Source organism: Anarhichas minor, unplaced genomic scaffold, assembly GCF_050575085.1.
Source record: "Anarhichas minor isolate MPS153535 unplaced genomic scaffold, ASM5057508v1 ptg000033l, whole genome shotgun sequence".
Taxonomy (NCBI): Eukaryota; Metazoa; Chordata; class Actinopteri; order Perciformes; family Anarhichadidae; genus Anarhichas; species Anarhichas minor.
The window spans coordinates 6,540,070-6,563,004 of NW_027466479.1; the positions used below are offsets into that span (position 1 = coordinate 6,540,070).

The 22,935-nt window shown below is 43.1% G+C and overlaps 2 protein-coding genes and 1 pseudogene across 3 annotated transcripts; 2 read left to right on the top strand and 1 right to left on the bottom strand.

Moving 5' to 3' along the window:
• The first annotated feature begins 4,138 nt into the window (after positions 1-4,138).
• lipea (lipase, hormone-sensitive a) lies at positions 4,139-12,950 on the top strand. 2 transcript variants are annotated; one of them, XM_076106502.1, is made up of 11 exons: positions 4,139-4,273; positions 5,906-6,153; positions 6,537-6,821; positions 7,092-7,182; positions 7,272-7,417; positions 7,517-7,702; positions 8,411-8,563; positions 8,770-8,914; positions 9,638-9,865; positions 10,920-11,311; positions 12,032-12,950. In XM_076106502.1, exons 1-11 carry the CDS (start codon positions 4,195-4,197, stop codon positions 12,284-12,286), a joined length of 2,208 nt encoding a protein of 735 aa, XP_075962617.1. In that variant the 5' UTR covers positions 4,139-4,194; the 3' UTR covers positions 12,287-12,950. The 2 variants fall into 2 exon arrangements, with proteins under 2 accessions (XP_075962617.1, XP_075962618.1); XM_076106503.1 differs by having other exon boundaries at positions 4,223-4,269.
• A 331-nt stretch (positions 12,951-13,281) lies between these two features.
• LOC142965187 (trypsin-1-like) lies at positions 13,282-14,077 on the top strand (annotated as a pseudogene).
• A 2,588-nt stretch (positions 14,078-16,665) lies between these two features.
• On the bottom strand, positions 16,666-18,985 carry apoea (apolipoprotein Ea). The gene is made up of 4 exons (XM_076106505.1): positions 18,934-18,985; positions 18,249-18,399; positions 17,193-17,480; positions 16,666-16,972 (listed from the first exon to the last, which is right to left on the bottom strand). Exons 1-4 carry the CDS (start codon positions 18,974-18,976, stop codon positions 16,666-16,668), a joined length of 789 nt encoding a protein of 262 aa, XP_075962620.1. The 5' UTR covers positions 18,977-18,985.
• Positions 18,986-22,935: the final 3,950 nt, after the last annotated feature.

Here is a 22,935-nt window from a genome sequence, read left to right on the forward strand (position 1 = left end):
AAGGTTTTCCTCCCTGCTGGGCACAATCCCTTTAGTTCAAATTTAAACAGCCCAATCGGTTCCTGATCTCCTTGGAGGGATTCGGGATTAGTAGATTAGGAAATGTTCAATCAGGGCCTTTCCAGAAATCAAGTATTTAACAGAGATCCCAAAAAACAAATATAGATAAAAAAGAGTGTTTAAATAAATCCTGTTTCTTGTCTCATTGGCAAAGAGAGCTAGGGATGTTTAATGAGGAAATTAGACGTTTTATGTATTCAGTTTGACATACTTCCTGGATCGATAAGACAAGTCAAACTTATGTATCTGGGTCTTGAGTGCTGTCGATAACAAGACAATAGCTAAACTGCTCAAAGTTGTACTGCATTGCATTGATAAGAAATTCTTAAAAATAAGAGGCAAACAATCAGGAAAGATTGAAGTATTCTTTTCATTGATTTGCACCAACATCTTCATCTCCAATGACAAGGAAACACAAAGCAGAACTAACATTTAAGGAAATCTAAGGACAACAAAGAGGCACTCAAAAAGGGCCAGAAATATTAATAGTCTCTCTCCCACCCCGATACGATTAGCTGCCGTTAAAGGAGACATCCGAACTCTTCTTCACACATCAAACCACAGCGAATCAAACCTCAAAGAAAGCTGCTCCTTCCCTTTCCGTGTCCCGGAGGAGAACACCAGCATGGACTTCAGGGGAGCTGTTTGCACAGCAGCTCTGTTGACAGTTTATGAGTAAACTGGCTACATTGATTGCTGCCGTGGCTAAGCAGAGATCTGACACCTGTGTCTAAGGTCAGTGGCAATCAGAGAGTCACTGTAGGGGCAGCGCTCAACAAAGAAGTGGCTGTGGTTGTGACTTGACCTTTGTCAACGGGAAACAATCGGGAAACAGTCAACGATCAAATGAAATAAAAAAATAGACAATGTCACTCCCTCATCATCTTGAGCACTGACTTGCATTTTAAGTGACGGGAAATTTACAGTAGAGAATGCTGAGTCACAGAGAGGAAGAATCATCAGCGCGTCACAAAGAAAACTAAATATCCTCCCTCTTGTGATCGTGAACATTTACAAGTTTTCAGTGTAATTATTTGGATAACTTCTTGTCCCAGACAATCCCTCATTGATTGATCAGACAGGCTTGTGTCTGTCAATGAATGCCCAGTGGGAGTTATTTATTTTGTCACACAAACTCATCCTCACAAACACTCCACATAAGATTTGCATTCCCTTTAGTTTCTGTCTTGACGAAGTCAAACCAGATGAGGACAAATGTGGGTCTACAACAAATCACAACGACAGGGATTATTTCTATCCGACCGATATTTCTTCATAGTTTCCACATAGATGACCCAATTGCCTGAAACTCGGCTAAACGAACACAACTGTATTTTTCCCACTACTGAATGTAGCTGTTAAAGTAAAGTCCCTGCATGTCCATCTGCCTCCCAGTCTGTTTATGGTGTCAAATTGCAGAGGAGAGGATGCTAAACAGGAGCAGTGAAACCTGCATGGACATCAGTGGAATCAGTTTACGGTTCAAGTATAAGTGACAGAAATGTTGAACCAACAGAAGATCACTGAGGTGACCTTCTATCTGTGCACTTTTACTGAATATACTGTATACTGTGAGTTTATTATAACTGAAGAACAGGTGATACTCTACAATATAAACGTCAACAAAACTAGTGTACTTTCCACACAGTGTCATATCAACACTTGAATGCTGCGTCACACACGATAAAACGACCACAATAAAGACAACTCATAAATTATTCAACTGATTGACTCTGGAGAAAACACGAGTCACCTCCAACTGGGTGTTTCAGAGAGACATTTTGAATGTCACAAGATTATTCACTCACCTCGGGAATTTCAACTCAGCGTCAGTTCATTCGTGACGTCGTCTGCCATCTTCACACGGTCGATGGTCCTGAGGAAAACCTCGGTCTGACACGTGATGCTGTTCAATGAGATAAGAAAGCAAATAGAGGAGATTAGAAGAAATGAATTCCCTCACATGAGCCTGCAGATTGAAACACCTGAGTTCACACTTTGAATTTTATTTTACAGACTTTACATGGTGAGACGTATATCATCAACATCTTTTCACTTAGATGTATTTGTTCGTTTAAAAAATGTGGTTCAGAGGTCATTGTGGAAATTCATACAACTTATTATATTATAATTCAAAATTCTAGGGCAGCAATTCATTATTTTTCTCCAGAAAAATATGATTGACTTGATAAGCTGTAGGATTCTTAAAATGTTTCTATGGTACATTTAATATATTTCAGAAAGTCACAATCAAAATTACAACAGAGCCCACAGAGCTCAAAGAAGATATCTACATGTTTTTAGGGCTTTTTGCCAAATTCTTGCGAGTGTTTGTGGTTCTAAGAGCATTACGGAGACAGTTCTTCCTAAAATAAAAAAACACATATTTGTCCTCTTATCTGGACTTCTTTTTTTTTAATCTAGAATGTTTTGGTGTGAATTGCCGTAGAGATGTCTTCCATCTTTCAAATATAATGGGGCTATGTGGCCCTCGGCCTGTGGTGCTCAAAGCGCCGAAAAAAAATCCATAATTCATGACTCGGTTACTCAAAATGATCCACAGAACTTGTTGTGAGCAGTTGAAAGAAAATAGTCCCTAAACTGCTCACAAGGTCAAAAAATTTAATTTTTGGGGGGGAGAACTGTCCCTTTAAAGTCCAAGTCCAGGCACTCTGTAGAGTAGAACTTGGCCCATGGCCAGCGTGTTGCAGATAATCTGACGGCCACTAGAGACTCCCAAAACCACATCACGTATTGCAGTATACTGTTCTTGCGCAACATCTCTTCTACTCATTACTGTTCGTTGTATTCTGTGTTCACAACAGTACACAGAACACTGCGGCTCATGGCAGAGTTCCTACAGAAGTCTGTAAATTGATAGGACACGAGTGTGAAGGCCTTTTTCCACGGAAGGCATTACTTGTAAAACCTACATTTGACGTCACAGTAGGAAAAGCACAGCTGTAAATGATAAAATGTATGATAGCTGGATTCCATTTAGCTGCTACAGTTTCAGGGTCCTGGTATTGTGCGCGCTGTTATCCATTATTACACTGTTGAATAGATCAGAGTCACAGTGCTTTGTCTGTAGAAGGCTTTATTTTATAGGACTCCTCAGGAAACCAATAGTTTGACATGACAGCAAAATGACAAACTGTGAAACATTTTGACAAGTTTAAATTTGACCAGTTACGTCATAACATTGACTTGGTGTCATACTTTTGACATAGAAAATAAAAAAATTACATACTATCTCATAACGTCAGTATTTTTTCTATCGTTACTAATTTTTCATTTTTGGAATTAGGCTTTCATGTGTTTGATTTACAGCCTTTATAATATTGTAAATATATTATATATATATATATATATATATATATATATATATATATAAGCAACATTTTACACGAGTGATGTACAAAGGTATTTGCATCAAAATATATGTAAGTACAAAAAGCAAAAGTACAAAAAGCAGAATGACCCATTTCAGAATCATGTAGCCTATAATATATATTACTGAATTATAATTATGAATGCATTAATGTGCACATCATTTCAATGTTGAAGCTGGTAAAAGTGAGGCTTATGTTTGACTATATATAGGTTACTGCCTGATAGCTCGTGAATTTCACTTAGAGATCTTTATCTATAATATATACTTGTACTTGAGTAAATGTACTAAGTTACGACTCTTTGCAGTGGGGCAGCTGTACTACGTGAGGTTAAAGTACTATTACCACATTGTAAAAACAAGTAAAATGTACTTAAAGTATGATAAGTAAATATCATCATATTTTATAAACTCTTCATATGTTTGGACTGTAAAAAAGTAACGAGCGATGAAGCTCTTGAATAAATAAAAAAGAAGTAAAAAGTACAACATTTCCCTCTGAATTGTAACGTTAGTGGAGACAAGTTAGAAGTAGAATGAAGTTAAACGACTCAAGTAAAGTACAAGTACCTGACATCTGTCCTCAGGTAGCGTTACAGTAACGTGTTTGAGTACTTGTGGTTAGTTGTTTCCACCACTGACTTTGTTGATGTGCTAGCTTAGCTTACCTGTTGACCCCTTCATTAAGCTAACAGCCTGATCACCGGGGCACGCGCGTCGCGGCTGGCTCGCGCGCTGCTCACATGACGTTTCCGAGCATTCTGCGGGCGCCCTCACAGAAACATCAAGGAAGAGGATGCGGGTCGAGTAACTCCATGGTTGGTAAGAGAAGTCTTTTTAACTAAAACATGTCACATATGTAGCTACACGTCCGTCGTGTTTCGCCCATTTAAAGCGTGTTGTCGTGACGGCGGATGTCAGAGACGAATGTGAAACAATGTCGCTGTATTTTAACGTTTTTACACGCGTGTAAGAAACTGTAAGCAACAGGGTGATCGACTGTTTGCAGTCCTCCAACTTGGGGCGGTGGGTAAAGTTGTCACCGCACGTCGTCCGGTAACCACAACAGTGAGAACGAGTATGTGAGTGACGATTGTGTGGAGGAATGGAGACATGTTGAAAACCTACCAAACCTACGAAGATGCGTTTTTAACATTATGGGAAGCTGATCTCTGCTGGAAAGTGATATCAATGTTGGTGACAGAGGCGAGCTTGTTGACAGGTTTACGTCAGTATCAGCTGTTTTTGGTTTGAAGAGACTACTGGAGGGCTTTTAATTTGATAGATTCAGCAGGGGGAGTTCTGCTGAACAGAAACTGAAAACTCATAAACTGAATAAGTAGAAATGAAACTAGGCTATTCTAAATCCTTGATCTTTTTTTTTTTTTTGCATAATTACTTTTGACTTAATTTCATGCTTTCGACCATTGGGTTTTGCTTATAATCTAACTCCAACTAAAATATATAATACCTTCATGTATGAGATAATAAACAGTATTCTGGCCTAGAAAGGTGTCAGTCTAACATCAGACATGCACATTCATATCTCATTCGTTTACCTTACACAGTTCTCAATTCAATGTAACGTGAGAAAGAACGTTAAATGCCTCGGTACCCTACGTCTCATGCAGGTTGCTCAAAAGGCATAGGACCAGCATCATAAACTAAACCTCTGCCCATTAAGACACTGGCTGCTGGACAGAAATACACAAACCCGACCAAACATGTGTCAGAAGTGTGATAAAGCCCACAGTGTTCATGAACAGCGGCCTGATTTCAGTTTTTGGCTCGGGGCTGCTGTTGACACTAAAGAGATTTCCATTCTTTTAAGAGTATTTAAAGCTGCGAAGCACAAAGGTTCTGGTGTCTGCTGTCAAATTCAATATATACCTCCTCCAATGCTTTAAAAACAAAAAGACAACCTGCAGTGACGGGTAGATCAGGTAGAACTCGTGTTGATTTTCATGGTGGTATGTGCACTGCATGCAAATCCTAAAAAGTACGAATGATGTGTTCAATTATCTGACAACAGATATGCACGTTTGAGATAAGACATCCGCTCGTTGTGTCTTGTGTCCGTGTCTTTGTGTTGTTATTCAGATAAAGACGGCTAGAGGCGATGCTCCATCTGGGCTTCTGTTGTGCTTAAAATCCTCTCCACTGCTTGATGCCTTCACCACCAGCTAGTCTAGTCCTGGCTTCGTTTGAAAGAACCGTCCCCAGGCTGTAGTGGAACTTCAACCCCGACCGAGCAGATAACGAGACTATAATCACGATGAGCAATGAGTGTTGCTGCAGGAGATGAGGTCATTGAGATCACCCTTTGATGTGATGGTCCCTTCTCTTCCAGACATGCATCACATGTCCGCTGAGTCGAGAGCTGCAGACGCTGATATGAAGGAGGTTAAATAAGGGTTGTTTTGTCTCTCTTCTTCCCCCCCCCCCCCTCCCTAGTCTCAGATATGGATTACAAGGTTGTGTTCGCAGCCTTGGAGACAGTATGTGAGGACAACATTTCCATTTTGTGCGGGCCCTCCGACTTGCAGTACGGCGCCGTCGCCAGGCGCCTGGTCACGTGCATGAGAGAGATCCAGGAGCACGGCCGATCCCTGAAACCTGTGATCGCCAGCTTCACCGCCATCTTCCACCACTATGACTTCGATGCACAAACTCCCGCGAACGGCTACCGCACACTGGCCAAGGTACGACCGAACCCGATGACTGGATGCGTTGCTCCGCTCACTGCTGGTTTGTTAACAGTGCTGTGTTTTTGAAGGTGTCACATGGAACAGTTTGAATCGTCATTAGGGCTGCAACTAACGAGTATTTTCCCCATTGGTTGTTTTCTTGTTTAATCTATTCATTATGTGGTCGATCAAATGTAAAAGAAATAGGAAGAATATACAGTATGTTACAATTTTACTATTTTTGTGGCTCTTTGTTTTTTTTGGACAGTTTTGGACAACAATGGAGCTCTATGACACAAAAAAAGCTACATAGAGCATTGACTCCGCATGTTTCTGGTCTTTTTATGGTATTTGTTGGAAAATGGAAAATACAAAAAACATTTCTCTCTGTCCTTCAGGTCTTGCTGTCTTGCCTTATGCACATCATCCACAAGGGGCGTTACATCGCCTCCAATTACAACAGTGCCTTCTTCAGGGCGGACCACAACGCGTCGGAGATGGAGGCGTACTGCAGCGCTCTGTGCCAGCTGCGGGCGCTGCTGCACCTCGCCGAGCAGCTGATCAAGGACAACGGCTACGGCGAGCTGTACTCCATGCAGGACGGGGACATGAGCCGCCGGTTCGTGCGGGAGTACAGCTCCATGCACAAGGCCTGCTTCTACGGCCGCTGTCTGGGCTTCCAGGTCAGCCGGTTTTGTCCAATTCTTAGCACGCTAAAGTTGGTTTTCCCGCCAAAATATTATTCACAATAACTTGGATGCGAGCCTGTCGATTGCTCTGAGCGCTCACTGAGCAACTCTCGTCATGTCACGTTATGTAGCCAAACAAATCAGATCCCAAATAGCCAGTTTATGTTATAATGTAAAGTATTTTTAAGAATGAAAAAGCATGTGAATCTTGTTTTAATTTTCTTATTAATCTTATTATTATCTGTCCATCGTTTCTTATCGCAGTTCTCGCCAAGTCTACGTCCGTTCCTCCAGACCGTTGTCATAAGCATGGTCACGTATGGAGAGACGTACAGTAAACAGCAGTCGGGTTTGGGTAAGTCTTGGTTTTGTCCATGATGTCATGCCATTGATGGACCTTTTTCTGAAGTGTTTCCCGCTCAAAAGCATCCCGTCCTCTTCCAGGTCTGGCGGCCCTTTCCCTCCTCACATCGGGGAAGTACGTCATCGATCCGGAGCTGCGGGGTGCCGAGTTCGAGCGCATTACCCAGAACCTGGACATGCAGTTCTGGAAGTCCTTCTGGAACCTCACAGAGTCCGGCCTTTTAGCAGTAGGCAGGGTCAATTATCCTTCTACCGACTCTCGACTCAGCTGGAGTCCCCTTTAGTGTTTTAACCGCTCAATCCGCTGCATGTCTGTCTCTCTCCAGGGCTTCAGCAGAATAGCCTCTTACCCAGTGCAGGTGAACTTCACCCTGACCGTGCCCCCTGTCACTCTGCACCTCCCGCTGGCCTCGGACCCCAGCCTAACAGCCACCGTGTCGCCTCCGATAGCCCACTGGGGCCCCGGACCAGTCCTCATGCGTCTGATCTCCTATGAGCTGCGAGAAGGACAGGTGAGCAATACAAATGTGGACCAGACATAGTTTTAGATTTACTTAGACGTATATATTTGTGTAAAATCAATCATATCCATAATTTGAAATGTATCCATGTATATTCACATTCACGCTGTGATATTGGCCTGAATCATTGTCGTATGTTAATCACGTTACTGAGACAGGGAGTCTAGGATAGTGGCCTTGGAGCCCGGGTGAAGATAGAGGGGGGATGACGTAGATAAACAAGTAGGGCAAGATTTCTAACGCAGGGGAAGAACGGGAGCCGGTCGCTGTGATGGGCGGCCAGAGGCGGAGTCAGGAGAAGACGAGTGGGGAAGGAGACTGTGGTTAATCAACAAAGCTTGTTATGACTTGTCCGAGGTACACAGTGTAACTTGTCTAGGTGAAAGTTTAGGAGGGGGGACATCGCCGAAGAACTCGATAGATTAGAGACCCAATCAATCGTCTGCATGAGAGACATAACACAAAAGTGTACAAACGAATGTACAAGCCGACCCAAATCGATATATTACCAATAAGAACTGTATTATTGCTATTTTGGGGGGGGGGATTTCATATAAAGTGGTTGTATATTATGACGTAGAAAATGTGTAAATCAGGTTTGGAAAAGGTCATTTCTGTGTCGTTCTCCTTGAAGAGAATGGCATGTTTTGGTGTCCTTTATTTATTTATTACCTTGTGACTTGTCCTCTCACTTTTTAGGCGAGCGAAGAGTTACTCGCTTATTCTCGAAGCGACCCACCCCCCATCACCGCGTCCCATCTCCCCTGGGTACAGACGCAGCCTCGCTCCCCCTGGCTGCTCATCCACTTCCACGGAGGCGGCTTCGTGGCCCAGACCTCCAGATCCCACGAGGTACGGCACACGACGCTGGCGTTAACTGTATCACAGGGTTAATACTACTACTACCGTACTCTTAATCCTCTTATAATAACGGTTATATTTAGCACCAGACCTTTCAATCCGACTTAGTGTTTCACAAGTTTACAATGAAAGTAAGCAGGTTTTCCATTCATCACACACATTTGTTCTGCTCTCTATCCCCCCCCCTCACAAATCAGAATTACCTGCGGACTTGGTCTAAGCAGCTGAGCGTGCCCATCCTCTCCGTGGACTACTCGCTGTCACCCGAAGCACCGTTTCCCAGAGCTCTGGAGGAATGCTTCTACGCCTACTGCTGGGCTCTGAAGAACTGTCATCTGCTGGGTGTGTGTGTGTGTGTGTGTGTGTGTGTGTGTGCGTGTGCACGGCGTCACGCTGCAGACAACACAGGGCCGTAGTGAACCAACAGGGAGAATTCATGTCTTTCATTTTAACTGATTATTATGTCCGTCTGATCATATTTGGGGATTGACTGCATATTTATTTATGTGGGAATTAGGATTTGTTGCAAGAACACACAGTATTTATTGTTAAAATCACTTGTAAGTATGAACAGTTACTTACACTTATATATACGTATACAACTGCCCCGATATGAGAAAAATATTACTTAAAAATATATGCAAATGAGTATTTATTGATTTAACAGAATGTGTGGATTCAAAATGCAACTGTGTGGGCCAATGCATCCACACCTGCAGCTCTGCGGATGGCTGCATTTCTACACAAAGCCATAGAGAGTCTGTGCACCTTCACAGATTTACACAACACTATTACACAGTGTACCTATTTCACATGTGGTGTTACCGTTTGTCCCCCAGTAGGAGGGACACCTTATGTCCTCAATGTGGCATGTGATTTGATGTTTGTACATTATCAGAACGTGAAAAGTGTCATATGTGACCACCCGCGTGCGGAAATCGTGGATAATATATATATATATATATATATATATATATATTAATATTACCATGTACTGCCTTCACCATTTCAAGTGTTGATTGTAAAAATAAATGTTATTTCAACGGCTCCGTCCGTGTGTCCCAGGCTCCACGGCGGAGCGTGTTTGCCTGGCGGGCGACAGCGCCGGAGGAAACCTCTGCATCACCGTGTCCATGAAGGCCATAAGCAGCGGCATCCGGGTCCCCGACGGCATCATGGCCGCCTACCCCGCCATCTTGCTCACCATTGACGCCTCGCCGTCCCGCCTGCTCACGCTCATCGACCCGCTGCTTCCTCTAGGTGTCCTCACGAAGTGCATCAATGCCTATGCAGGTGTGTGTGTGTGTGTGTGTGTGTGTGTGTGTGTGTGTGTGTGTGTGTGTGTGTGTGTGTGTGTGTGTGTGTGTGTGTGTGTGTGTGTGTGTGTGTGTGTGTGTGTGTGTGTGTGTGTGTGTGTGTGTGTGTGTGTGTGTGTGTGTGTGTGTGTGTGTGTGTGTGTGTGTGTGTGTGTGTGTGTGTGTGTGTGCAGCATCGTTTGCCGCCTCATTTAACACAAGAGAACTTTCCGGCGCTACCGGAACAGAAAACAGAATCTGTGAGGGATTAATGTAGAAACCGGATAACGTGAGAGGAAAAGGAAAGATGAGAATAATTAACCTGCTGTTATGTGCACTGTTCTGCACTAAATACAAAGTGTGTGGCTCCACCTAGTTGGATATTTTTTATCTGATTTACCACTGAGCTCTCTGAATCCTCCAACAATATTCATGTCACACTGAATCCATAAACGGTTCATCTTTCTGGAACAGAGAGACTCTAGTGAGCTCCTAGTAGCGTAACATTGTAGCAGATTTTATCATATCTCCTCGATATCTTTCAAAACTTTTGCTTTTCTACACTCGTATCTCAGGTGTTGCAGAGCTTCTCTCTGTGTGCTTATTGTCCCTGAGTATCATTGAGAGAATGCTTTGTTCCCCATTGCAGATGAACAGAATTATGATTTTACATTTGCAGAAAAAAACTATCTGGACGGACTGATTCCTGTATTTGGTTTAAAAATGTCACTGGAAGTTCTATATGTGAGGTGAAAACAGAAGATCCTCAGGGTGAAAGAACACATCTTGTTGCCATGTGAACGGTGTATATACTGTGTCGGAGGAGAGAGTAAGAATCAGGATGTGTTGCCTAGCTCCCTGCAAGGACTCTGTTTTCAGCTTCTCGTGCTTTTCAGTTTTGCTCTTTCGTTTGATTACTCTCCACCCTTTAAAGAAGGAACGGCAAACTGTTACAGAACATCTGAAACTATCTGTGTTTCTACAGTAAGAAAACATGTTTTTTTGTCAGTCTGTCCGACACATTTGCTTACGTCACATAATCTCCCTCCCAGGTGCAGACTCCCAGACGGTGCAGACTGCGGCAGGCAGCGGCAGCCTGAGAGCTCTGGGCAGAGACACCGCCGCACTGCTCAGCGATCTCACCCAGGGAGCCTCCAACTGGATCCAGTCCTATCTGGACCCCATGCGGACTACGGGGGGAGTGCGCTCGCTGTCGTTAGCGCAGACGGGGTCCGCAGGCGGCGCGACTCGCGGGACGCCCGCTTCTGCCTCCGCGGCACACTGCGGAGGTCGGGTGGATTACCCAGAGGGCTTTGAGCCCCTGCGCTCAGAGTGCCTGGCCTTCGTTCGCCTGACGTCCTGCCCCGTCATCAGGAACCCGTTTGTGTCGCCCCTGCTGGCTCCTGCCAGCCTGCTGAGAGGCCTGCCGCCTGTACACATAGTGGTAAGAGTTTATATCTCCAAGAGGAACCTCATGTTCACCCCGAGGACAATTTTAACTCTTAAACTAACTTCAGCAAAGGCACATTTTTTAGCCTGGTTAATCAGACTCGGATGCCATTTCCTGTTACTTAATTCATTCATTTTGATTGGCTGAAGAAAGCTTGAGACGTGGGCGTCAATACTAAGATCTGGAACCAGGCTTTAAGATTCCTACGAAATGACACAACGTCTGTGTGTTGGGCTCACGGACTCATCGACATAATCAGTAATGATGACATGATTTCTGTTGGCTGCTGGTATTCTTCCACTTTAACTTTCCTTTCTGGACTGCATGCTGGTTTGGCACAGATTTTCTCCAGCTATTTCAAAACGGCAAAGATTTCTCTTGTTGCATTTTTGTCTGAAGACACAGACAGCTGAATGTTAACGTCATTGAATTGTGTGGAATGGGTTTTCAAGTTGATTTTCACACTTGTATTAATTGGGGGCTAAAAGCATGCAAGAGAAACCGTGAAGGAGCTCGGTGTGGTCCAGTTTCATGCACACACACACACACAGCTTCATTTTCATGTGTGTTGGATGTATGATGAAGCTAGACAGATAAATCTGCCCGGCCGATATTCCAGATATTTCAGTAGAAATTGCAATACAGAACTACGTTTGTGAGTTTTTCCCCCCCTAAACCTTGTTTCCTGATTCCTCCCTGTGTCCCCCTCCTCAGGCCTCCGCTCTGGACGCCCTGCTGGACGACTCGGTGATGTTTGCCAAGAAGCTGCGCGACATGGGCCAGCCCGTGAGCCTGACGGTGGTGGAGGACCTGCCGCACGGCTTCCTCAGCCTGTACCAGCTCGTCAAGGAGACGGAGGTCGCCGCGGATATCTGCATGGAGCAAATGAGGATCATTTTTCAGCAAGGAAACCTTCGCAAGCGACCAAAGCTGGGAGAGACGTCTCCTAGCGGCAGTCAGTCGGGCTGATTTTACCCGTCGGGACTTTGTTGTTGCTGAGGCGAAAAAAAGACAACTGACGTAATGAGGGAGGGATCGATTGGAGAAAAAAGAAACAAGTCAGGGAGAATTATGAGGGCTGCAACAAAACCTTTAAGAATAGAGGAAGCTTAGGGACACTGAGCTTTAAACCTCCACTCCGCAACATTTTTTCTGTCACCAGCTATAATCGAGAGAGACGCTTAAAACTTTCTTTACCAGCTCTGGTGTGATCTGAAATGATAACAAAGAGAGGCAATGATGATCTTGTCTGTCCCACATGTTCAAGATCCAAACGCACATTGAGACTTTTACAGGCTGTCATGAAGTTCCCCGTAACCAGCCCGTGTAGTCGTTTCTTATCTGATGTACTGTACGTCAGGAATGAGAGCTGCTGTGCCTTGAATTTAAAGTGCTGCTAAAGTGTGTGAGGAGAAGCTTTGCCTACATTACTGCACAAACTGACAAGGTTTACTTGCACAGAAAAACACATTTCAGACACACTCTTATTATTTTGTTTTGTTTACCAGCGGTATGTGGACGTGGGTTATGGAAGTTACTTGCTGTACTGTAAATGAATTCTGAACATATGTTGAATATTTAACACTTTGTTGTTTATATTTAAAGTCTGAATTAAAATTGAAACTTCCAAGGACTGCTGGTGTTTCTTTCAAGGAGCGTGGACATTTTTTCAGCAGCAGAATGTGAGCGTTACCTCCTCTGTGAGCACAACCTGTTCTGTGCAGCAGCAGCAGCAGATTATGTACAGTATAACATGTAAACCGGAAATGTTGTTAACTCAGCCAATTCGTAAATTGTAGCATGTAGTATGTGGAAACATTTCTCCAAAGAGCTGGTATACGATTGCTATTGTTACTGTACACAAGCTTGTTGTTGCAGACGTCATACCCTTAACCCAAACATTCTAACACTTGACCCCATAGACAGCTTGACATTTCCCATCCTACACAGTAAGTAAGGGACGGATGGAGACCTACGACACCAACAGGTGACCTTTCTAACCATCTGCATGAGCTCATCCTGCCCATTTCGTCCCACTGTGGCCTCTCAGGGGCGAGGACATCGAGCTGCGTCTGGGTGAGCACCACATCGGCTACAAGGAGCAGTTCATCGCTGTCATCGTCCGCCACCCGAACTACGTCCGTTACACCATCAACCACGACATCATGCTGGCAAAGATCGACAAGTACGTCCACCCCGTCGCCCTGCCCGCCAGCTGCGGGCACCCGGTGTCTGGTCTCTGGATGGGGAGCCACCCAGAGACCCTATAAGTCTGGGGGGGGGACATTGTGTTCAAGGAAAAAACGTTTCACCAGTGTCACAGGTCAAAGAGCACTTCTTCGTGCGTGTGTCCCAGTTGGTTGTACTAAATGCCTGGATCTGCCCATCCTGCCTTTTTTATCAAATTCCTTTAGATTTTGTGTCTTCTTGTTACTTACTCTTTCATTATAATTATGTTTATTTTATTCACTTATTTGTAAGAAACGAGTACAGACAGAGAGTTGCAGAAGCAGTGTCCAATGTAGCTAAAGCTAATTTCCAACACCTGTCCCTCTGTGAGCATTTTTCTTATCATTTTGTGATTGTTTACGACAGTGTTGTTGTCCCCGTCTTCCCCATCAGGGAGATTCTGGTGGTCCCTTGGTGTGTAACGGGGAGCTGCAGGGTGTGGTGTCCTGGGGACGGGGCTGTGCTGAGGAGGATCGTGGGGTTTACGCCAAGGTGGGTCCACTCAACAGACTTCTGTTCTGTGATGCTTAATACGAGTTTATAGAGTAATATGTCAACACTGTAGTCGGCACAGTCGGTAGCAATTTGTCAAAAATTAGGGACTTGAAAAAGCACTTCAGAAGTTGGCATTATTTACCTACATTATTTGATCTCAGGAGGATTATGTGTCGTGTTAGAAATTTTCAACTTTCTTGTTTTGGAGATTGCTGTTGAGATGGTCACCTGCCATTTCTTTAAATTAAAGTTGAGCTTAAAGCTCCTCTACTGCAGTAAGAGCTGTTGTGAATAATAACATGCCCTCTGTTGTGTTGTAATCAGTCATACCTGAAGGTATTTTAGATTCCAAATATTAGCGTAGATACGGATAATGATATCAGGCCGATACTGACTCAAATAGTTGGATCCGGTATTGGTGACAATGGGGCTGATCTATTCAATTCTATGTTTATATACTATACATATATGATATACTGAAATTTGAATTCCTCATTGTGGCCAATTTGTTTGCTGCATTTAAAAAGGTTTAGACTTGTAATTCATTTTCATTTTGAAGAATATTTTCCAAGTTGCTGGTGTACGTTTTATTATTTTATAATAAATAATTCAGTCTCTTTATATCTATGTATTTATTTGTCACATTTTGTTTTACAGAGTTAAGAAAAGCAATGTTTAACTCAAGCCTGATGTTTGTTTTTAAAGTTCTATTAATTTTATTCTCAACATGTCTGCCAGTTTACTGACTATATCCGCTCCACTGTGGCCGCTCACTGATGAGGAAATCATATGAGGACCAAACGGCTTTACTAACCAGTTCATGACTTCTCTGACTGTTTGCAGATCATGATTTAACAGTGACAGTAAAATACTTTGTGGTTTGATGAGGAGGCAGCAGGGAAGATTTAGAAGAGGAAAAAAAAGGCTTACAACTTGAAAGTCCAAAGGTGGGCAGGTAAACCAGAAAAACAGGCTGGAACTCTAATCACAAGGTACCAAGAACAATGATGAAATAGCTCAAAGAGAAGGGAGCACAGAGACTAAACATATGAGGAAAGGAGGGTGATAACGAGGGACATGTGACAGTAACGAGGGACAGGTGACAGTAACGAGGGGCAGGTGACAGTAACGAGGGGCAGGTGACAGTAACGAGGGGCAGGTGACAGTAACGAGGGACAGGTGACGGTAATGAGGGACAGGTGACGGTAACGAGGGACAGGTAGGTGACGGTAGCGAGGGACAGGTGACGGTAACGAAGGACAGGTGACGGTAGCGAGGGACAGGTAGGTGACGGTAGCGAGGGACAGGTGACAGTAACAAAGGACAGGTGACGGTAGCGAGGGACAGGTAGGTGACGGTAGCGAGGGACAGGTGACGGTAACGAAGGACAGGTGACGGTAACGAAGGACAGGTGACGGTAGCGAGGGACAGGTGACAGTAGCGAGGGACAGGTGACGGTAATGAGGGACAGGTGACGGTAACGAGGGACAGGTGACGGAACGAGGGACAGGTGACGGTAACGAGGGACAGGTGAAAACAATCAGGGCAGAGCAGACAATCACACACAATTAATGTTCTCTGTAACATTTACCCCAAAGTCAAAAAGAAATCTTCAAAAGCTACACATAGTGGCTTAATTAATGGACTAATAAACGACATTCAGCGCTTTAATATAGCAGCTAACAGCTATTGTTTGTGTAAAGATGTAATGGAGTAATGTCTACCTGAGCGGAGAATGAAGGCCTTCTCTCTCTCTCTCTGTGTGTGTGTGTTGTTCTCCGAGCTTTGCCGCTCTTTCTTACATTGCTGGGCCAGTGGTCTATGCTTTTAGTGCACATGAGCGTGCACATGAGCGTGCACCATCTGGCTAGCTTGTGGCCACAGCTCTGCTCTCATACAGCGGTTACAGCTGGTAACGCCGTCCCGACCGACAGCCTCATTGCTCAAGCCTGGCACCCATCCACTGGCTTCCCCTAAGGGTAAACACTGTTAGCTCTGTCAGCACGTTTGCCGTAGTTTTTACTGTTAGCGCTGTTAGCACCAATAGCTAAGAGCCTTCTCGTCACCATGTTCAGAGTCGTGGAGACGCAATTTTTCCCCATCTGGAATTATGCACATAAATGGAGTAGCCTATATTAAAACAAGTTTACCTTCAAACAGGGTTTAAATGTGCACTGTGTGAGCACGTGAACAAGTTGTTTTTTTGTCTCAAGTGACAGTGCCCTATTAATAAAATATTTTGTTATCATTATAATTATTTTAGCATCTTTGAAATTATTGTAATGGCATACATTTTTTATTTGCAGGAAAATTAAACAAACGCAGTGCAGTCTGAGTTGATTTCAGCATATTTACCCCAAAAGTCACACCATTTCATATTCTCCACATATTGTTTTGTAATGATATAATATGTGTAAACAATGGAGGCACGTGTGTATCTGGTGTCGTTATTGATGACAACGGATTTTCTGCACACATTTTTGATTTAAGGGCCTTCAGTGACACTGAGACATACAGACTGTGTTGGACATTTGTGATAAAACAAAGAGATCTTTAATCATGAAACAGTTTCTGGAGGTGGTTTTAATGCAGAAAGTGACGGATAAACACACTGATTACAGGTTTCACATGTTATTGCTGAACATGGAGACTAAAGGCTGAAACCAGCTCTTCAGCTCCCCCATCTTGTCGTCCAGGGTGGATTGCAGGTCTTCGGCGGTCTTCTCGAAGCGCTCCTTGATGTCCTCGACCGCGGTCTGAATCTTGACCTTCATGTTATCCGCCTGCGACTCCAGCAGATTGTTCAGGGTGGAGATCTTGGCCTGGGCGTTGTCACGCACCTGAGCAAAGTAAGGGTCCAAACGCGCACTCACGTGCTCCATGTTGTTCGAGGTGCTGGATTGGAGCTCGTCAAATAAGTCAGCAACACGTCTGGGACGAAGAGTGAAGAAAAAGATTCAAACGCACTGTAAGATTTATCACAGAAGACGTGATTTAGTATCAAAACATAGATTAGGACAAAGTATTTGGGGAAGCATCTACGAAATGAAAATATTTAAAGTTTGGCTGGTCAAGGTTAGAGAAACTATCTGGACAGAGTTCCCCATCGACCTCCAGCGAACGCCTCCCTGCTCCAGTGGGTCTCGCTCACCTCTTGATGTCCTCCGTGTCCTTGTTGAGGCGCTTCTTCAGTTTGCGGGTGTAGGCCGAGACCCTGACCCTGACGTCGTCGGCGTTCTGCTCCATTATGGTCTGCAGCTCCTGGCCATACTTCTCCATCTGCTCCCGGCCCTCGCTCATGTGATCGCCCAGTTTGTTGGTCAGCCTCTGCAGGTCTCTGCCCAGGTTCTCTGCAGCGTCCTGGGTGAAGGGCGCCAGCTTGGTCTGCAGGTCCTCCCTGTACATGGCCAGCTCTGACATGCTGTCCTGGATCAGGGTGCTGTTAGCAGGGGGCGAGATGGATGAGGTTCAGAATTATTTGTTGGTGGTGTTTGTGAAATATTTTAGAACCAAAGGGGGTCAAGAGCAAGCAAAGGCCTTTATTAGAGGTAAGATAGGAGCTCTGTTTGTACTGAGCCAACTCATTTCCAATAAATCAATGCAAAACTCTCAGGATTTTAACTGAAGAGTTGAGAGAAGATTCAATAGTGGCTGGGACTAAACCAATAAAAGTGCACATGAGAAGTCAGAGACGTGGACTTGAGACCAGGGTGCACCATAAATGTGTCACCACACTGACACGAGCTGATTATAAACCTCCTCGCACTCGGGACACAATGTGTGTTGTGTAACCAAGCAGAGGTCTGAAAACAACATTGAGCTGATGTTTTCCAACTCACTCCAACGGGTCAGACAAAGGAGGCAAAAAGTCAGATAAATAATGGTTGGTCCTCGTCACAGTGTTTAGAGGTATTTTAGATAGAAATACCACGATCTGAAAAATACTCCATCAAGAGAAAAAGTCCTCGTTTACATCTAGTTGTGGAGTGTGATATATTTACTATCCTGGAATAGATTTGAAATGTTTCCTTGAGAAAGTGGTGCAGATTAAAACACTAATAACATGACAAATAAGACCTGCAGCAGTCCGTCAGAGCAGGTATGGGTATTTATCGCACACAGGATAAAATATTCACACAAAGGTCAAAGGTGCAAATAAACCGATTCATCACTCTGATAGCTTTCCGTCGCTGTGAAATGAACTCACTCCAGTTCTCGGCTGATCTCCGAGCTCTTGATGTCCTTCACCACTCCGTCGGCCTTGGAGTTAAGGTCCGCAAAGTAATTGTTGATCTTTTCGACCGCTTCCTCCCAGGGTTTCTTCCAGTCATCCTGAGGCACGCTTCTGGCATGGCAGCCTGTACGTTTTGGACGGAGATGAACAAACTCAGATATTCGCTTCAGACAAATCTTTGAAGTGGGAAAACAAAACAAGACGGCAGACCCTACGGATGAAACACTTTCTTTGAATAAATATAAATAAGTGTCATTTCATTTAAGGATTTCTCTTCACCTCTGAAGGACAAACCACTTGATCAAATCTGGGACCCATATTTGGACTACATGGACACTGAGGAGTCCAAAGACAGATTTGAGATATTTAGACTGGATGACCTGCATATGGCCCACTGCTCACATGTTCAGACTGTCATTCACTGTAATAGCTCCTTTTGCTTCCTTTGTAATATTATTATATACTTTGTATTATTATTAGTAGTAGTAGCAGAAGTAGTGGTAGTAGTAGTAGTAGTAGTAGTAGTAGTAGTAGTAGTAGCAGTAGTACTGGTAGTAGTACAAAGAGTCTGAGATCTTTCAAACTCTCACACTAAATGAAGCCTGTCGACTGTGCTTTCAAAATAAAAAGTGTCACTAAGAAGACATTTTGGACTCACCGGAGAGGACAGCCAGCACAAAGATTACTGCAAAGACCCTCATGATGATAACTGGAATATCATATAATAAAAAGGTTAAAATGAAACTCAGGTTTTCGGGAAATTCAGTAGTTTTCTTACAGAAAGCTCCAATTTTCACCCATTGAACATTCATTTCAAGACTTAAAAACAACAACAGATGCAATGAATCATCATGACTTTTTCTTTTAATCAAACTCTTTACACATTTAGTAAAAACTACAAGACCAACCATCTGTTTAAGAAAAGCTGTGAGACTTACCTCAGTGATCCAGATCTGTGACAACTGTGATACTGACTGAGCTTGTCACTCAGTATTTATAGAGTTCAGGTGGCTTTAATGCGATCCAATAAATATCAGGAGGATCGTTGACTTGCGTCCGAAGTTCCCAACATTAACTGTGTTGTTGTCATCTTTTATTGCTGTGTGTGTGTGTGTGTGTGTGTGTGTTGTTTAGGTTCCACGTCGCACTCTGAAAGTACACATGCAAGCACAGGTCAAAAATTTGGAACACCCAAAATATCGGATCAGTTTCCATGGGGTCAAGGTCTCTGGATCCCCAGTGAGACAGATTGATTTAACAGTTTCACAAAGTTCCTTAAATGAAATGCAGTGCAGTTTATTTGCAAATGGTCCATAGTCTGCTTTAACAACCGCTGCCAGCATTTATACAACTTCTATAACCTTCCACACAGATTGGGGTAATCAATGAAATACTTTGTCTGTAAGCGTGGAAATGTACTTTTGGCCTAAACAGACATGACATTGCCAACCATCAGATGATGCGTTGGCACTGTATGAGTGCTTTTAGTGTTTTAATATGTACAAGTTAAATGTTGTTTTTGTGTTGTTGACTCAGGCAGTGGAATCTGACCTGGGGGGTTATGAGATGATATACAGGATATAAAAGAAGAAGAAAGAAATGTCCTCACACAAAATATTCTCCTGGATAATGATTTGAATGAAAGTAGAAAATCCAACCAGTGACGAGGAATCACAAGTAGATATTGCTTTATTTTGGCGGGTCACAAGCCAAAAAGGTTGTATTAAGGAAACAAGCTTGTGTTGTAGTAGTTTTTTTAATCAGCTTGACCCTTTGGAAGGAGGTGAGCACATGATCCTCTGTTCACATCAGTGGAGCTGAGGTGAAGCAAGTGACCAGTTTTAAATTCCTGGGAATCGGCATCACAGACCACCTGACATGGTCATCACACATCTCCATCCTGGGAAAGTTTCTTAAGGAAAATGAAGACGGGAAAATTCCTGTGCCAAGTTCTTGTTAACTCTTCCAAAGTAGAGAGCATCCTGAGTGGAAACATTACAAACTGCGATGGGATGTGCACGGCACAGGACAGGAGGGCCCCGCAGAACATCATTGGTACCCATCTACGGAGCATCAGCGATATTGGTGACAAGAGGTGCCTGCAAAGAGCCCAGAGGATATTAATTAAAAGACAACACCCAACCACAGCCACGGCCTGTTCACCCTGCTGACATCTGGCAAGAGATAGTGAAGAAACAGCTGCCGCACCACCAGACTTCAGAGGAGCGTCTTTCCTCAGCCTGTGGAACTCCTAAATTCCCCCCCACCCTCCACATATAATACTGTTTGTTTTGTTTTTTGTGTTTGTCTGACGCCTCAAATTGGGGCGTTTTGGTGCACAACCCTTTTGTGCTATGACAATAAATAACCTTGTAACCCTTGTAATTTGACAATACTTTTATTTGCTTAAAAAATAAAGACTATACTTTTTGCAACACTGGTTGTTTCCAGAGTTTTTGGCCGTGGCAGGCCGTGCATTTTATACCTGGGCCTTCACTGCTGTCCTGCAGCTGAAACACAGCTACGGTTATTATTTGTAACTAACTGCAGAGTGCAGATACATGAATACGCAGAGAGTGTGTCTCCTCTCTGCTCTGACTGCAGCTGGGACTGCTGCACGAGGCTGCTGTGAGAGTAGCCGCCTGTGAGTGCTTTGGGGCGGCTCACGGCAGCACCTGCTGCTCGTTCACGACAGTGCAGAACGTACGTGCTTTCACGTCAGAGTCAAAACACCAGTAAAGTCTCCAACAACACCAGTACAAGTCGCTAGATTTGTCACTAGTAGCTTTTGACAAAAAAAGTCGCCAGATTTAGCGAGAAAGTCAACAAGTTGGCAACACTGGCACCGGCTAAATATGTCCCCAGAGCAACATTGGACGTAACAATAGTTCCTATCACATATAAAACCAAACAAAAATCCATCTCCATAAAAACAAGTTGTACAAATAATAATATAGAAACAAGCATATTAAAGCTGCTGCAGATGTAAAAACAAAAGCAGTTGATTTACCAAATGCTGTTCACTTAAAGACAAACTCCATCCTCCTTTCTTTGTTGACAAAGAGTTTCATCCCACGGTTAAATCCCAACTCACAAATCCGTTTCTCCTCCTTCAGCCATTGAGTGTTAAAAAAACAAAGCTAGGTAAAAAAAATAATAATCTACACAAAGCAAAATACAAAAAATGTCATAATTTCTTCCATATCTTTGAATTTCAACTCTTACTACTCTGACTAAGCTCTGCTGGCTATTAAGTTTCATTTTCCAATAGTCACGTGCTCGCCCACTGACCAATCACAGCACACGCTGCACCTCACTGCAGAGCTGCACCTGAAAACTGAGCTGCACGTTAATGCTGACATACTTGTAGGCCAGCTAGCAGGCTCTGACACGTCAAAGAATACACCCAACATGTCAAACTAGAGATCTGATTGGTTGAACACTATGACAATCAACAATATCGTCCCCATTCACTTAAACTGCACATGGATTCACTTGTGAGGCTGCAGGCCTCGGGCCTCTGTTCTTACCTAGAGACACAGAGGTGAAATCTGATTGGATAAAAGCTCTACTTAAAACAAGCTGCACTGGAAGCAGAGCAACTGAGGAAGACAGGAGCTGTGCATTGAGAAAATAAGATAATGGGGAAAATATTTTTATAAATTATAATACATGTAGTGTATTTAAGAAATAAAAAATATTAAATTATAAAATAGATATATAGCTTTGTGATTCTGTTTAGGCCAGCAGAGAAGGCTTTGCTGGCCCTGACGGCCCACCACTGATATATATATATACATATATATATATATATATATATATATATATATATACATATATATATACATATATATGTATATATATATATATATATACATATATATATATATACATATATATATATATATATATATACATATATATATATATATATACATATATATATATATATATATATATATATATATTTTAATCCAGGTGTTTTTCGACTTCTTTTTGGTGATTTTGGTTTTTCCCCCTTGACTGTAACTATTTCTGCAAATGCTGTTCATTGCTTGATGCACTTTTCATTGAGCAGGTTCTCTGTCCGTGTTGCTGCTCTGCCTTTCTGTGATTGATGATTTGCTGAACAGCAGCCGCTGCGGCCAAAAAGGCTGCAATGATGACACAGCAGGAAAATACTGAGAAGCAGCTCAACAATTGCACAAGTAGAGCAGAGTTGTAAAGTCAACAATCTGACTCATTGATGTTACAGTTCACAGCAACATCTATTTAAAGCTTGCAAACCCCTGAGAGTATTGAATTGAGCAAGTGTGTGTTTCCCTGCTTATGAATTCAACTTTTCATTCAAACAGTTACATAAACTTGCTTTAATATATGTGAGATTGTCTTTGTTGAAAAAAATGTGGACAGACATAGTTGCATTCCTGGATTTATAGCTCTTTTTTGAACTGATGAATGCAAAGAAAGTGAAAACATAAAATACATTTAACCTATTTATTGTTGTATTACAGATGAAAACTTACAGTGAACAGTAACACAATAGAGGAACTATTGACATCAATCCTTTTTGAGTATCTTTCATCCACATAAAAACATAGAAAACGAGGTATTGCGCTTTTGTATCTGTCCCATAAACTCAGTAGAGATATTAGTCCAT